Here is a 16,530-nt window from a genome sequence, read left to right as displayed (position 1 = left end):
GCTCAGAGTGCAGGGGAGCTCAGAGTGCAGGGGGCTCAGAGTGTAGGGAGCTCAGAGTGCAGGGGGCTCAGAGTGCAGGGGCCTCAGAGTGCAGGGGGCTCAGAGTGCAGGGGGCTCAGAGTGCAGGGGGCTCAGAGTGTAGGGGGCTCAGAGTGTAGGGATCCAACGCTTTAAGGAACCAGCAGTGGGCACCAAGGGCTGCATTGGCCAGGATCCCACTCAGAGAGCGATGTGACCTCAGATGCCAATGATGTGGGTTCTGACAGGAGGCTGAGCCACAGGGATCTGTGCATCTCCCCACCGCGGGCCTCAGTCTTTCTTGGTGTGAGGCAGTGTCCTCAGGAGGACCTCCTGCAGTTCCCCGAGAGAACCAGTGAGCAAAAGGGCTGGCCCACTCCACATCCCAGGGCTCCTCCCTCCACTGGGCACGCTGGGCCCTGGAAGACATACCCTGGAAGGCAGCAGCCGCCACAGAGACAGGGTCCCGTGCAGGGGCGCAGCGATACTCGCCCTGGTCCTCCTCTGAGAAGTCCCGAATCAACAGCGTCTGCTGCCGACCCCGGCTGAGAAGCTGGAAGCGCCCACTGGGCTGGATGCGCTCTGTTCCCTTCAGCCAGATGACCTCACCAGCCTCGGCCACCTCACACTCCAGACACAAGTCCTCCCCAGCTGCCACCTGCCGGCTCTCAGGGGCAGGGGGTGCAGGCGTGGGCTCCCGGGGCTCTGCTGGGAGAAGTAGCCAGGAACAGGAGGGGTGCATCAGTAAGGACGTGGGCAGGGACCCCCAGCTTAGAGAGGCCTTGAGGTCTCCAGGCTGAACCCCCACCCTTATAATCCAGGACCAAGGCAGCAACTCACCAAGCCTCACTGTCTGGGGCAGGTACACAGGCTCCCCAGCGCCTGCCGCGCCCACTGCAGCCACACGGAAGCGGTAGGTCTCCCCGGGGACCAGGCCATCCACCAGGCACTCGGGCCCGGGCACCAGCTCGTGGCACAGCTGCCACTCTCCTGTGGCCGCTGCCTTCACCTCTACCCGATAGCCACAGAGACCGCCTCCGCCGTCATTCGTGGGAGCCACCCAAGACAGTGTCACGGAGCTGCCACTGCGCCCCACCACCTCGGCGTCCTCTGGGGGATCGGGGAGGCCTGCGGGGGTGGGCAGGAGGCACAAGGTCAGTGCAGCGGCTGGCAGTCAGCACCCGCAGCCCCGCCCACCCTGGGGTCTGCTGGTGGGGCACAGTATGGTCCACCCCTCAGAGTCCTGTGTGCAGCTGTGCCCTACAGCCCGGCCTTTCTGAAGGGGCGAGGATGGAGCGTTTAAGTCACAGGAAGACTGTGTGCCCAGAGGCCACCGAGCGTGGGGGGCCACGGAGAGCCCCCAGCAGCCTCTGAAGCTGAAACCTCCTGCCCCCTGACCTGTCTCCCCGAGAGCCCTGGACCCGAGCTGCAGCAGGCAGACCCAAGCCACCCACCCAGCACAGTGAGCCTCGCAGAGGCCACGGCATCACGGGCGGCGAAGGTGACCTCGCCGGCGTGGTGCAGCCAGGCCCGGTGCAGCAGCAGGGTGTGGTGGCTGCCTTCGGCGGTGACTGTCCAGTCTGCATCGTCAGGCTGCACCGAGGCTCCGTTTATGTACCAGGTCGCCTCACCCACCGGCACTGTCTCGCTGAGCGTGCAGCTGAAGCTGGCCCGCCCCCCGGCCAGCACGGCTGCGTCCCGGGGTGCCTCCAAGACCTCCAAGCGCCAGCCTGCGGGGCGGGGTGGCAGTGTGAGCTCAGGGGCCAAGGGGTGGCCTGCGGCGGGGCGGGGCTCGGAGACACCCATGCACCCCCTCCCGTTGCCCCCGAGAAGAGGAGGGCACCAGCCTCAGGTGGGAGTGGCCTCAGAGATCAACGTCCCCAAGGCTACCACCCCGTGCTCCTGTAGGCAAGTCTCAGAAATCGATGCCCTTCCCAGAGGCCCCAGCTTCCCCCCCCAACCCCGCACTCCACCCCTGACCAAGCAGCTGGGTACCCAGTGGGAGGAGTCTCTGAGACCCACGCCCCCCCTGCTGCCCCAGCCCTGGCCTACTACCCACAGCCAAGTATCCAGTGAGAGGGGTCTCAGTAACCTATGCCCCCTCCTAGGACCCCACCCCCCTCGCACCCCACAGTGTGATATCTCGTGCTCGTGGGAGGGTTCCAAGAGGCTCATGCCTCCTGCATCCCTGGCCTCAGCCCCTCCCCCTGCACCCAAGCAGTGAGGTATCCGGTATCTGGTGGGAGAGGTTGAAGAGTCCCAAGTTCCCACACAGTGGCCCTAGCCCACCCACCCCCGCCCCCTGCAGCGTGTGGTATTTGGTAGGATGGGTCTGAGAGACTCACACACAGCCTGTGGTCCCAGCTCCACCCCCAGCATCCCTGCAGTGGGTGATCCCATGGGAGGGGTCTCAGCGACTGACCGCCCCCCTACATCCCCACCCTCCCACACTCTTGCAGTGGGGTATCAGTGGGAGGGATCGCAGAGAGCCACCCTCCGCCCTTGGACCCAGCCCACCCTCCTGACCCCACAACTCTAACCCCGGACTGTGAGGAAGGCAGATGTCACCACGTCCCCCGCCAGGAAGGTCACCCGGCAGCTGTCTCGAGGCCGCAGGTTTTTGAGCAGCAGCAGGTGCCGCAGGCCGTTCTCAAAGTAAACCACCTCAGCGTTCTCAGAGGTGCGCACCGGCTCATCATCCAGCAGCCAGGTGTGGGCGGCCACCTCCGGCTGGGACAGGAGGCACTCGAACAGCGCCTCACCGCCCTCAGGTGCCTCCACGTTTTCCAGGCCTCTCACCACGGTGTTCTTGGCTGCAGAAAGAAGGTGGCTCAGGGCGTTCTCAGGGCTTCTCGAGCCCAGCACCCCCAAGAGTCACGTGGAAGAGCCCCCCTCAGGACAAAGGGCCTAAGAGAATGCAGCCAGGTGGGGGGCGTCTTCCCGAGGCCCTGCCCATCCCCATGCCCTCACCAGCCCTGCGGCTGGGAAGGAGGGTCCTCCCCACCTCAAATGTGAGAAGCCTCACGAATGTTCACAGACTGAAAGTTCATTGACAGCCACAGCCGGGCTCAAACCCAGACGGAGGTTTAGGCCTCTCCGCTTTGCTGCAGCATGGGGCTCTGGAAAAGTGCTCCATTCCTTTCCTCCCCCAGCCAGGCTGGCAGACCTGTCGGGCTCTCCCCTCACTCACTCAGACCAGACAGACCTCTGCCCTAATTTTCAGCCTGACCTAATTCTCTTGTACATACAGCCCAGGGGTCAGTCATAAGCAGCTATGCATTTTTCATGGAAGCCATGATGTCAGGCCTGGGCATGCCAAGCCCCAGATCCAGCTCAATGCCTGGTCCCCAAGGGCTTGCCACCTCCAAGAGTCAATTCCCATGACAGGCCACCTGGACCCAAGGTGATCCAGTGGTCTTCAAAGTCCACGGGGGCTTCCTGAATGAGGTGGATCTCTGAGGATGGGTAGGGGAGGTGTCCAGGCAAGAGAAGAGATAAGAGGGGACACCATGATGGGACTGAAAAGGGATTCGTGGCAGGGGGGTAGCAGGGAGCCAAGCCAGTGGGGTGAAGGATGTAAAACAAGGTGGGGGGCGATAGGCAGGGGTAAGGGCAGGCAGGAAAGGAGCACCACATCACCCAAGGCTGTACAGGATGCCGGGGAGGTCTGGCCTTGACCCACACGACAGCAAGGAGCCACTGCGGTCACCGAGGGGGTGGCAGCCTGGCCGAAGCTCCAGGTCCACAGCCCCAGCTGCTGTCTGGGGTATGCACCCCGAATGGAACCAGCACAAAGCCCTGATGCTCCCTCCTAGCTCGTCCACAGAGTCCACACACCCCTCGGGCAGGGGTGCCCACTCTGGACAGGGGTCCCCGAGGAGTTAAGAGGGGAGGGCATCTCAGAGCAGAGGACCCACGGGGCCCATCCACATCCCTCTCCTTGCCACCCTCCTGGCCCTGGTCTGCTCACATCACAGACCAGACTCCCCCCCATAACCCTGGCTCCTTTCCTCCCTAGGTCAGAACTGACAGAACCAACGGGGACCTTGGAGTGCATCCCACATCTCCACTGTGCTTGGACGGCTGCGACCAGTCCCATCAGGGCTGCAGCTGCTCTTGGCCGCGATGAGATGGGTCGGGGACAGGGAGAAGGCTGGGCCTGCAATCAGCACTGGAGTTCACCCTCCTTAGCTGCTATCCAAGGATCAAGGCTGCTTTATTTCTACAAAAGCCCAGATATTAAAGCAGCAGTGGTGAGCCCCTGAGGCCTCCCTTCTGCCACATCTCCTGCTTCTCTGCATTTTGTTCTCTACTCCCTTCCTGAGGCCTGAAGGTTCTGCCCCAGATGTCCACAAGCCCCCACCCCCGCTGCCTCCTTCAGGCCCAGGTCCACACTGCAGCCCCTCCCCACAGCTCTTCTCACATTTTCCTTCAGCTCCCACAGGAATGTCACCCCTGAAGGGAGAGTTTTGTCTGTTCACTGCTGAGCCCCCAGGGGCCAAAAAAAAAGTGTTTAAAAACTTAAGTTCTTGAACTAGTGTGTGAATGGGGTGTGAGCAACCTCAGGCAGCGTGTGGCCCAGACCAGGTCCCACCTGCTCTTCCCAGCTTGGATGGCCCCTTGACCACTGCCTGCCAGCTGCCAGCTCACTCACCACTGGGAACCTTTCAGGTTTTCCCCACTAGAGAGAGGCTTCAGCCAAATGGCACCTCTGCCCCTGCAGAGCTGCAGCCCATTGTCTCCCCTCCCTGGCCGCCCATAGGGTATCCTGGCTGTGTTGCAGGTAGGGAAGTGGGGCTCAGGGCGTCCTCTGAGTGACCAGCCCGGGAAGGGGCAGAGCTGGGGTCTGAGCTCAGTATTCGTGGAGCTCAGCCAGCGGCCCTCCTCTGCTCTAGGACACAGCCCCGTCTATGGCCACACAGGTCCCAGGCCTGCCCACCCACCTGTGTGCCTGGAAGCTGCCTCCCTGCCTGCCTCTACCTCCACGCCTCCCCGACAGGCTGTGCTGGATACAGATTCTTCAAGCAGCCTCTGCCCTTGTGTTTTCTAGCTGTGCTGTCCTGTCAGGCTGCCTGGGGAGGAGGAGGGGTCTGGGTGGGTAGGCTCAGAGCCTAGGATCTGCTTACTGGGGTCCCACCTTTCTAGCATGCTGTCCCTGCCTGCCATTTCACCATTATGGCTCCACGTGAGCAGTACCATAGCTGTGCTGGGCCTGGGGCTGCCCGCCAGACGGCCTCACCTTGCACTTGCAGCAGGGCCACCACGCGGGTGCCCGCGGCCTCACAAGTATAGATGCCGCTGTCGCAGGGCAAGGCCGGCCTGAAGGACAGCCTGGCCACGGTCCAGTCCTGCTCTATGATGACACGGCGCCCATCAGCGCACACCTCCTGCTCGTCCTTCGTCCACGTGGCCTGCACGGGCCGTGAGTACTGGCAGAGGAGTTCAGCCGGGCCACCCTCCTCCACTGCCAGGTCCTGCATGGCACTGACCACTTCCACTGTGGGATCTGTCGGCCGACAGGCCAGGCACGCGTCAGCTGGAGCAGTGTGACTGCGGCCCACCCACCCTCTGCAGTCAGCATCAGCGACTCGGAGGCCAGCAAAAGCAGGGCTGTGGTAGAAGGGGGACTCACCCCGGTGACCCAGGGCCCTCCATGTGGGGCAAACCTTGCCCCCATACACCCCCGCCCACAGCAGACTGTTGGCTCAGTCTCCATCCACTGGGCTTCTCCTAGCCACTGTTTCCCCTGAGCCCTCATTTCCTCTAGCCCAGGGCGCATGTTGCCCCAGTAGGACACAACAACCACTCCTGAAAGCCCTTGGGCCCGTTCGGGCTCCACAGCTCCGAGGGGCACTTGGCACCCCCAGCCCGACTTATCCCTTCTCCAAGGGCCTTGTCGCCCACCCCCTCAGGGCTCCCATCCCATCCCCATCTGCTGAAATCCTATCAACAAACGGTTTGTCCCTCTGACCTGGGCAAATGTCCACATTTATTCTGCCAGAGCACGGAGGAAGCCAGTTGACAAATATGCCAGTTGAAGCCACACTGGGCTGCTGTGCCAGAAGTGCCCAGTGCCCTCACTGGGAGGGGGGCTGAGGGGGTTCCCTGGAAGCCCACTACCCTCCCCAAGGACTAGCTCTTTCCCAGTAAAGGTGCAAGACCCTGACCAAGCCAACAGCACAGGAAGCAGCTACAAGCAAGGACAGTGCAGGCCATGCCTGGGGCTGGGAAAGCTGCCTGCACCTCTAGGCTGCTCTCTGGGCATGTGACTGAGGGAGGGGCAACCGCAGAGTGGTGGCCAGGTGGGCAGCCATGCCCAGGGCCCTATAAGCAGGTGGGAATGGGGTCGGCCTCCAGTTTCACTGCTGAGTCCGGCCTTCTTTCTCATCCCCCAGGTGGGACTGCAGCCTGCCCACAGTGCGCACTCATGGTACACACGGAGAGATGCCCAGTCTGCGTGTTGGAGGCCAGTCCCTGAATTCCCACCCTGGGAGCCCGCAGGAAGCATGCAGGGGCAGCAGGGGCAGAAGCTCCAGCATAGGGCAGGGTTCCATCGGCTGGTACCTTTGACCAACAACTTGGCCCTGGAGACCAAGGGCCCTGCCCGGAAGGTGATGGTGCCTGAGTCAGCGACCCCCAGGCCTGAGAGCGTGAGAGAATGGAAGGTCCCATCACGCACGGAGATGGCACTCTGGGGGCCGTCCTGCAGCAGGGTCCCATCCAGCCACCAGTGGGCCTCCGGCCCACCTGCACGGGACACCTCACAGGAGAACGTGGCCACCTCCCCCGCAAAGACGTCCACGTGCTGTAAGCCACGTATCAGGCACGGTGCTGCCTCTGTGCAAGAGGGTGAAAGGAGGGGAGCTGGGGCCACCCTGAGGTCCACCATGCTGGAGGCAGCCTGGGGCTGGGGTCTAGAAATCTACCCAGGCCAGCTGGCACACCTTGCTCACAGAATGAGACGTGAAGACCACCCATAGCCTGTGGAAAGCCAGCTCAGCCCCCCTGCACCTCACAGCCCCCTTCAGAACATGTTCGGTTTCATCAAAGGAGACCAATGACCTGCATCTCACCCTTTTCAGAAGGCAGAATTGACAAGCCCCAAGTCTCATGGCTGCCATCTTTATGGGGTTCGGTGTGGGATAGAGAAGAGAGGTCATGGGGTTCACCTCTCTGAGATGGAGGGGGTCTGCTCAGGAAGTGAGCCTTCCTTCCTGGGAGTGTGGAAGCAGATGCTTCTCCCATCCCCAGAGGGCCATTTGTCCAGATGTCCCCTAAGGTCCCTTTGGCCCTAAGATTCTGGGGCCCTAATGCAAAATGGCAATTTCCCCCTGACCTGTCACACAGCAGGGCATGAGCCCAGGGGGTTTCCCAGATGCCTGCACACCCGCCCCAGCCAGGCTCTCCCTCAGAAGCCCTCCACGTCCCTCCTAGGCATGCACAATCAACTCTCTAGTCCCAGGCCCACACCAGCCCCTCCATGTTCTCCCAAGAGTGCACATCTAACTGTATCCCCAACCTGCTCCACCAGCTCCCCATTCCCATCTTCAGCACAGTTCCCAAGCTTCCCTGTATCCCACCAACCACCCATCTGCACAAGCTCATGCTCATGGCTCTCTGCCTGAAGCCATAGCTGCTGTCTGTACATGAGCCAGTTTGCCCCAGCTGGGGACACTGGGTTGAGAGGGGCCAAGGCACTTCCCTCAGTGGGAAGACCCAACCCAGCTCCATGCTGCCTCTCACAGACACCCACTCTGATGAATACATGAGGCCCCTCCTGGCCTGACTCTGCTCAGGACACACAGGATACTGCCCCTTCCCATCACTCAACTTGAGGGCACTGCACTCTGGAGACTTTCCCAGCCCCACAGGCCACATGAAGACTCGAGGTGGGGACACCTGGGACTCAGGACACACTGTCTCCATGTACAACTCCCCCAGCAGACTGGGGACTCACTGAGGGGAGAGCTGCAAATGGCCCCTCTTGAGGTAGATAGTAAATATATGATGGACAGACAGTGGATGGATGAGTGGATGGATGGGTTAGTGGATGGATGGGTGAATGGATGGTGGATGGATGGACAGATAATGGATAAATGATGGCTTGCTGGGATGGCTGAATGGTAGATGGATAAACGGATGGATAGGTGGATGAATGGGTAGATGGTGGACAGATGGATGAATGGATGGACATAGGGATGGATGGTAGTAGAATGATGGTTAGATGGATGGATGGTGGATGGATGGATGATTGATGGTGGACAGATGGTGGACAGATGGGTAGATGCTAGATGCATGGGGAGATGGTGGCTCGATGGATGGATAGACGGATGAATTAATGATGGATAGATGGTGGATGGATAAATGTATTGATGGTAGATAATGGTGGGTGGATGGATGGATGGACGATGGATGGTGGATGAATGGATGGATGTTGAATAAATGGATGGACGGATGGATCGAAGGATGGATGGAATAGAGGGGTGGATGGATGCATGCATGCATAGATGGATGGGTAAATGGTGGATGGGTTGATGGCCAGTGGATGGTAGATGGACAGGACCAGTATGAGAACCAGGAGCAGGACAGCAAGGGAGGGTCTCTCATGGCCAGGTATCCAGAGATGACTAACTCTGGGGACAAGGTATAACAAGTTGAAGGTTTTACAAGGTATAACAAGTTTAGGTCCTTAAATCCTATTTGCATGTCTGGGCTCAGGTATACTATGCCCCAAACCACTCACGTGTCACAGGTGTGCTATTGTATCAATATCTGGGAACCTGTCAGGTATGCAGGTGTGTGTAAATGTGGACAAGAGCACACAAACCTGCATCAAAAGGAGTAGCTATATGGAGGGTACAAGTCCAGAAGGCCCTGCCTCCATCTCAGGGCCCAGGTCCCCAGCAGCCAGACTCCCCATCTCCCCTCCTACACACAGCACTGATCCCACACAAGGACCCAACATACACCAGAATTTCTCAGGCTGATCTTCACTAGCCCACCTCCAGTGGCTTTAGTGGTCAAGAGTAGAAAACTGTCACCCCACAGCAAGATCACTGCTGGAAGGCTCAGGTTTCTGGCCTTACCACCTGCCAACGGTTCCTTGAGTAGGGAAACATGGGCACCTACAAGCAGGAAGGCTGGGTGTAGGAGGGGGCTGCCCACCTGTGACCTTCAGCTGGGCCTCTGAGCGACATGAGCCCACTTGGAAACTGATGGTTCCGGCATCTTCAGGGGTCACCTGTGGAAGCAGAGATGGGGGCATCAGCCCAGCAGTGCCATTTCAACCACCCCTACTTTGCAAGTCCCCAGCCCATTTCCACTGGAGTTGAAACCTTCCCTCTCCCACCCCTGGGGGGTGGGAAGGCCCCTGGATGCATTGCGGGGCACAGGCAGGTCTGGGGAACACCACCTTGTGCAGGGTGAGCAAGTGGAGTGTGCCATGCTCCACCGTGATGTCGTTCATCTCGTTGGCCTGCAGGGGCACCCCTCCCAGGGCCCAGTGGGCCTCCTGGCCCAAGGCCCTTGACAGTCGGCACTGGAAGTGGGCGTCCTGGCCCTCGCTGAGCTGCACATCCTGCAGGGACTCCAGGATGGTCACCTCAGGGGCTGCATGGGTTGGGGGTGGGGTAGAGGCATGGCATCAGCCTCCGTGTCTGGGATGCCCCTCCCCCACCATCAGGAGCACCTCCCAGTCCCCAGGGTCTGCCCCCAGCACCCCTGCCCCAATCCCCGAAGACAAGCACACTGGGCACCACTCTACCCCAACATCTTGGGTCACCCCAGAATCACTCATTCACCACCAGTTCCCTACCCTCAAAGGCAGGAAACCTTGTCATCTATCACTGTCCCTTGACAGGGCCTGGCCCAAGGAGGACCTGGATGTTCTGGCCCCAAGCGCAGTGAGCAGTGAGGCCCAGCTCCTGCTACCTGTGACGGTGAGCTGGGCAGAGGACGTGTGGAGGCCCACGCGGAAGGAGACAGTGCCCGCATCCTCGGGAGTCACGCTCTTCAGCCGCAGTGTGTGGGTGCGGCCCCCCCGCACGGCCACTTCTGTCACCTCACTGCTCTGCAGTGGCAGGCCCTGGAGGCGCCACTCCACATCCACGAACCCAGCCCGCGACACTTCACAGCTGAACTCTGCTTCCCCGTCGGCCTGCACCTCGGTGTCAACCAGGCCCCGCACAATGGTCACCTCGGGCTCTGGAGTGTGGGCAAAGGGGGCCTTTACCAGCCAGGTCAGAGCACCTGGGCCAAGCTCCCGTGACCCCCGCCCCAACTCACCTCCAGGAAGCCCTCCCAGGCACTCTCGTGCTCTTCTCCTGCCACACAGCCTCTATCTGCCCCACGTGAGATTCATCACCCAGCTGGCTCACAACACAGCTCCCTACCACGACACTGAGCTACTGGGGACAGAGCTTGGGCTGGGGGCACCTCTGTCTGGAGGAAGCGGGCAAGGGACTGTGGGGTGGTGGGCTGCTTTTGTTCCTTCCCCCACCTGTGGCCAGCCCTGCCCTGGCTGGGACACCAGGGAGGCAAGACCTTCAGGACAGACAGGCAGGAGCTCACAGAGGGTGGCCCAGGCCAGGCTGCCCCACCTGCTGGCAGGGGCGGGAGGCAGGGCAGTGTTTAGGGCTACGGTTTCCTCACCGTCGACGCTCTTTTCTAGGGGCACCAGCTCCAGAGTGGTGCAGAGAAAGCTTGTAATCCCAGGGGTCTTACAGCCACTCCAGAACAGCACCCGGCAAGAGGGGGTACCGTGGTGGGCCAGGTGTGCCCCCAAGGCAGCTATGTGGGGAGTGGGTGTGGCAGGGAGGGCTCACCTTTGACTGTGAGGGAGGCCAAGGTTTTCTGGCTGCCCACCATGCAGGTGTACTCGCCCGTGTCCTTGGCCTCAAGTCCGTGGATCAGCAGCTCACACGTGGCCCCCTTGCGTCGCATCTCATACTTGGGACTCCCTTGCAGTTCCACACCCTCCTTGAGCCACAGCACGGGGGCCCCAGGCTCTGAGTCACTCAGCTGGCAGCACAGCCGGGCCACACCACCCGCCTCCTGCTCTGCACTCTGCAGCTCCGTCTTAAACGTGGGCCTAGGGGCTGGGGGGTCAGGGAGGGGCTCTTAGGGCTGCTACTCAAGGCGCCTGCCAGCTCCATGGGGGCTGAGGGGCCCGGGGAGGCCAGGGGCCCTGGGAAGCTCACCGCGGACAGAGAGGCTGGCAGTGCTCTGTGCGTGGCCTGTGTCGCAGGTGTAGGGGCCGGCATCTTCCTGCTCAGCACCGTGCACCAGCAGCTCAGCGGCTGTGCCCTCCAGCACCATCTGGTACTTGGCACAGGGGAAGAGCTGCAGGTAGCCCTTGCGCCACTCCACGCTGGCACCTGCCCGGCTCAGTTCACAGCGCAGGTGTGCCGTTGCACCCTCGTCTACCTCCTGGGCCTGCAGCTCCCGAAGGAACCTCACGGGTGCAACTACAGGGGTGAGGGAGAATATGAGGGCAGGTGCAGGAGCAGCTATGAGGGCAGCGGGGCCCAAAGGCGTGCAGCTAAGGTGGAGGGGTAGCGGGGGGGAAGAGCTTCAGGCCAGGTCTGCCCCGCGTTGCACGCGCGAGCCCATGTCACTTCCAGGGTGGAGGTGCGGCCCTGACAATCTCCCACAGTACGTGGGGCCAGCCTCGGGGCCCACCTGTGACGGTGAGGGTGGCACTGGTGGCCTGGGAGCCGCAGGTGCAGGCGTATTCCCCGGTGTCCTCCCGGCGCAAGTCCCGAAACACCAGCTCCGCCACGTGGCCCCGCTGCTGTGGCTCCCAGCGCTCGTCAGCCTGCAGCTCCAGGCCACCCTTACTCCAGACCACAGTGGCGCTGGGCTCAGACAGCTCACACCGCAGGCTGGCTGAGGTGCCCTCCTCAGCCTGAAGGCCCTGCAGTGGCCTCCTGAACACCACCTGTGGGGCTGGGGGGTGGGGCCGGGGGTAGAGGGCAGAGAGAAGGTCAGCCCCGAGGCTGGTGCCCAGACAACCAGCCAGGAGACTGGCACCCCAAACCCAGTCAGACCCACCCAGGGCCTAGGCCAGTTGCGGCCTGTGGCTTCACCCCAGCTGCCCGACCTGCCCAAAGCACCCAATGCCACGGGCTCCTGAAGGCTGTGGGTAGAAGTGGAGTCATGGGCCTGGGTCCACTCTAAGGGGAAGGAGGGACTGAACTGGGGGCTATGAGAGCAGCTCTGGATCTGACCCAGGCTATTCTCATGCTGATCTCCACCCAGGAAGCCCACAGACAGGCCTGTATCTCTCCAGGTCATCAAGGTGGGGGCAGGGGGATCTCCTTGGACCCCTAGGGCGGGGCCATGACTGTCAGATCCTGACTAGAGGCTTTGGGGTATAAGGAGAAAGTTGACTGCATTATGACGGGTGGAGGGAGGGGAATAAGGTGGGAGTTCTTTCCCTACGGCAAGCGTAAGCCACGTGAGGTCATTTGGCTGGAGATCAGTACGCAGACCCAAGGACACTGAACAGAGCTCTAACGGGGGAGCACAAGGGTGACATAAAGAAACTGCACATGGCACAGAGGAGGCAAGCACTCATGGGGGGCCAGTGTGGGCACAAGAGACAAGGGCACAAGTACAGGCTCCCAAGTAAGTCCACAGGGCCATCTTTACCCCTAATGGTCAGCGTGGCAGAGGTCCTCTCCTGCCCGCACACACAAGAGTACTCCCCGGCATCCGCCATAACCAGGCCATGAATCTCCAGCTCACACACGGCCCCGTCCTGCCTCAGGCTCACTCTGTCTCCAGCACTGAGGGTCTCAGGCCCCTTCCTCCATTCCACGGGGGCTGCCTTACTCAGTTCACAGTGCAGCATGACCTTGGCCCCTTCCGTGGCCTCTTCCTCCCTCAGACCCTTTGTGAACTTGGCAGGAAGGCCTGGAGATGGTCAGAAACAAACACTATCACGCTCTCTGAACACAAAGAAGAATCAGGATGTGCACAGTACAGAGAGGACACAAAACCCAACTGGACACCGACCACCTGATGGGTGTGCCCAGTACACACTGTGGACTGTGACTTTTACAGGTCCAACCTGTACATGTGCCACACAACAGACAGGGACCATGACAGGCACAATAAAAGAATTATGGAAGGAAAAGGATAGTGAGACACAATAGTAGAAAAGGAAACTGAGAGCACAGAGGTGATGGGCAGCCACCAAATGCCAGTCCACGTGGTCACATGTGATCTTTACCCCTGACAGTGAGCGTGGCTGATGTCTTCTCCTGCCCACACACACACGCGTACTCCCCAGCATCCTCCACGGTCAGGCCACGGATCTCCAGCTCACACACGGCTCCATCCTGCCTCAGGCTCACTCTGTCTCCAGCTCTGAGGGTCTCGGGCCCCTTCCTCCACTCCACAGGGGCTGCCTTGCTCAGCTCACAGCGCATCATGGCCGTGGCCCCTTCCATGGCCTCTTCCTTCCTCAGACCCTTTGTGAACTTGGCAGGCAGGCCTGGAGATGGTCAGAAACACACAAACACTATCACCCTCTCTGAACACACAGAAGAAACAGGACATGCACAGTACATACAGGAAACAAAACCCAACTGGACACAGATCCCCTGATGGGTGTGCCCAGTACACACTGTGGACTGTGACATTTAAAGGTCCAACCTGTACTTGTGTCACACAACAGACAGGGAACATGACAGGCACAATAAAAGAATTATGGAAAAATAGATAGCTAGTGGGAAGCAGCCGCATAGCACAGGGAGAACAGCTCGGTGCTTTGTGACCACCTAGATGGGTGGGATAGGGAGGGTGGGAAGGAGGGAGATGCAAGGGGGAAGAGATATTGGAACATATGTATATGTATAACTAATTCACTTTGTTATAAAGCAGAAACTAACACACATTGTAAAGCAATTATACTCCAATAAAGGTGTTAAAAAAAAAAGAAACCAGGGGGGACTTTGAAAAAAAAAAAAAGAAGAATTATGGAAGGAAAAGGAACAGGATAGTGAGAGAGCAGGGTAGAAAAGGAAACTGAGAGCAGAGAGGTGATGGGCAGCCACCAAATGCCAGTCCACGTGGTCACATGTGGTCTATACCCCTGACGGTGAGCGTGGCTGATGTCCTCTCCTGCCCGCACACACACGAGTACTTCCCAGCATCCTCCACGGTCAGGCCACGGATCTCCAGCTCACACACAGCTCCATCCTGCCTCAGGATCACTCTGTCTCCAGCTCTGAGGGTCTCAGGCCCCTTCCTCCACTCCACAGGGGCTGCCTTGCTCAGCTCGCAGTGCAGTGTGGCCGTGGCCCCTTCTATGGCCTCCTCCTTCCTCAGACCCTTTGTGAACTTGGTGGGAAGGGCTGGGAAAGTCAGAAAGACACAAACACTATAACACTCTCTAAAGGCACAGATTAGACAGGACATGGACATCACAGAGAAGACACAAAACACAAATGGACACGGGCAATGTGCTGGGTGTGCCAAGCACATGCTATGGACTGGGGCTTCCCTCGGCCCAGTCCGTTCAATGTGTGGCTGTGACACCTTCCGCAGACTCCTCAGGCCACATGTTTGTACGAATCTGCTGGGCAGGGCTGGAGAGGGTAGGATGGTGTGGGGAACATCAGATTCTCCGGAGAATACTGGGGAACAGCACATGCCTGGATGGAGTAAAAGACACAGACACTAACAGGAAACAGGACAGAACGTGCGGTGACATGAGGGGTGGAAAGTAGCTCAGATGCTGGTTGCTTGTGGTTCACACAACAGCCCAGAAGGAGGAAGGAATTCCGTGGAGCTATGGGAAGAGGGTGGCACTGAAACCAGGAGGGTAAGGAGGATAAGTTCAGGGTGATGCCATGAAGTCAATAATTGGACAACAAAACACAGCTCTGCTTGGCCACATGGGTCTTTACCCCTGACAGTGAGTGTGGATGAGGTTTTCTCCTGACCACACACACACGAGTACTCCCCGGCATCTGCCACAACTAGGTCACGGATCTCCAGCTCACACACGGCCCCGTCCTGCCTCAGGCTCACTCTGTCCCTGGCTCTGAGGGTCTCAGGACCCTTCCTCCACTCCACAGGGGCTGCCTTGTTCAGCTCACAGTGCAGCGTGGCTGTGGCCCCTTCCATGGCCTCTTCCTTCTTCATACCCTTTGTGAACTTGGCAGGCAGGCCTGGAGATGGTCAGAAAACACAAACACTATCACCCTCTTTGAACACACAGAAGAATCAGGACATGCACAGTACATACAGGACACAAAACCCAACTGGACATTGACCACCTGATGGGTGTACCCAGTACACATGGTGGACTATGACTCTTAAAGGTCCAACCTGTACATGTGCCACACAACAGACAGGGACCATGACAGGGACAATAAAAGAATTATGGAAGGAAAAGGATAGTGAGACACAACAGTAGAAAAGGAAACTGAGAGCAGAGAGGTGATGGGCAGCCACCAAATGCCAGTCCACGTGGTCACATGTGGTCTTTACCCCTGACGGTGAGCGTGGCTGATGTCTTCTCCTGCCCACACACACACGAGTACTCCCCAGCATCCTCCACGGTCAGGCCACGGATCTCCAGCTCACACACAGCTCCGTCCTGCCTCAGGCTCACTCTGTCTCCAGCTCTGAGGGTCTCAGGTCCCTTCTTCCACTCCACAGCAGCTTCCTTGCTCAGCTCACAGTGCAGCGTGGCCGTGGTGCCTTCTGTGGCCTCCTTGCTACTCAATCTTCTTATGAACTCAGTAGGTAGAGCTGAGGACGATCAGACAGACACAGACATCAGAGTCATGGGAGAACTTCAAAGGCAGCACATGACAGGACAGAGGAAAAGACACATACTCCTACAGGATAATAGGACAGAACCTGCAGTGACACAAGGGGTGGAAAGTAGTTTAGATGCTGGTTTCTCATGGTTCACACAACAGCCCGGGAGGGGGAAGGAATTCTGTGGAGTTATGGGAAGAGGGTGGCACTGAGGTGAGGAGGGTAGGTGGGATGAGTACAGGGGGATGCCATGAAGTCAATAATTGGACAACAAAACACAGCTCTGTTGGGCCACATGGGTCTTTACCCCTGATAGTGAGCGTGGCTGAGGTTTTTTCCTGACCACACACACACGAGTACTCCCCGGCATCTGCCACAACCAGGCCATGGATCTCCAGCTCACACACGGCCCCGTCCTGCCTCAGGCTCACTCTGTCTCCAGCTCTGAGGGTCTCGGGCCCCTTCCTCCACTCCACAGGAGCTGCCTTGCTCAGCTCACAGTGCAGCATGGCCGTGGCCCCTTCCATGGCCTCTTCCTTCCTCAGACCCTTTGTGAACTTGGCAGGCAGGCCTGGAGATGGTCAGAAACACACAAACACTATCATGCTCTCTGAACACGCAGAAGAAACAGGATGTGGATAGTTCATAGAAGATACAAAACCTAACTGGACACGGACCACCTGCTGGGTGTGCCCAGTAAATACTGGACTGTGACATTTAAAGGTCCAACCTGTA

At 59.5% G+C, this 16,530-nt stretch overlaps 1 protein-coding gene across 1 annotated transcript in view; it reads right to left on the bottom strand.

The window, feature by feature from the left end:
* The window catches only part of OBSCN (obscurin, cytoskeletal calmodulin and titin-interacting RhoGEF), a 90,040-nt gene that overhangs the window by 43,277 nt on the left and 30,233 nt on the right, over nucleotides 1–16,530 (bottom strand). Inside the window, 16 exon segments of the mRNA XM_027096393.1 lie at nucleotides 451–726; nucleotides 859–1,146; nucleotides 1,473–1,748; nucleotides 2,559–2,831; nucleotides 9,184–9,259; nucleotides 9,431–9,627; nucleotides 9,949–10,221; nucleotides 10,842–11,114; nucleotides 11,217–11,483; nucleotides 11,698–11,964; nucleotides 12,670–12,933; nucleotides 13,253–13,516; nucleotides 14,115–14,378; nucleotides 14,934–15,197; nucleotides 15,520–15,783; nucleotides 16,103–16,366. Coding sequence (XP_026952194.1) covers nucleotides 451–726; nucleotides 859–1,146; nucleotides 1,473–1,748; nucleotides 2,559–2,831; nucleotides 9,184–9,259; nucleotides 9,431–9,627; nucleotides 9,949–10,221; nucleotides 10,842–11,114; nucleotides 11,217–11,483; nucleotides 11,698–11,964; nucleotides 12,670–12,933; nucleotides 13,253–13,516; nucleotides 14,115–14,378; nucleotides 14,934–15,197; nucleotides 15,520–15,783; nucleotides 16,103–16,366 — 4,050 coding nt within the window.

Source organism: Aethalodelphis obliquidens, unplaced genomic scaffold (assembly GCF_003676395.1).
Source record: "Aethalodelphis obliquidens isolate GAN/ISIS:26980383/991018 unplaced genomic scaffold, ASM367639v1 scaffold102, whole genome shotgun sequence".
NCBI classification, from domain to species: Eukaryota; Metazoa; Chordata; class Mammalia; order Artiodactyla; family Delphinidae; genus Aethalodelphis; species Aethalodelphis obliquidens.
The sequence above is the reverse complement of the archived record's forward strand: the minus strand, read 5'-3'. Positions and strand labels throughout refer to the sequence as shown.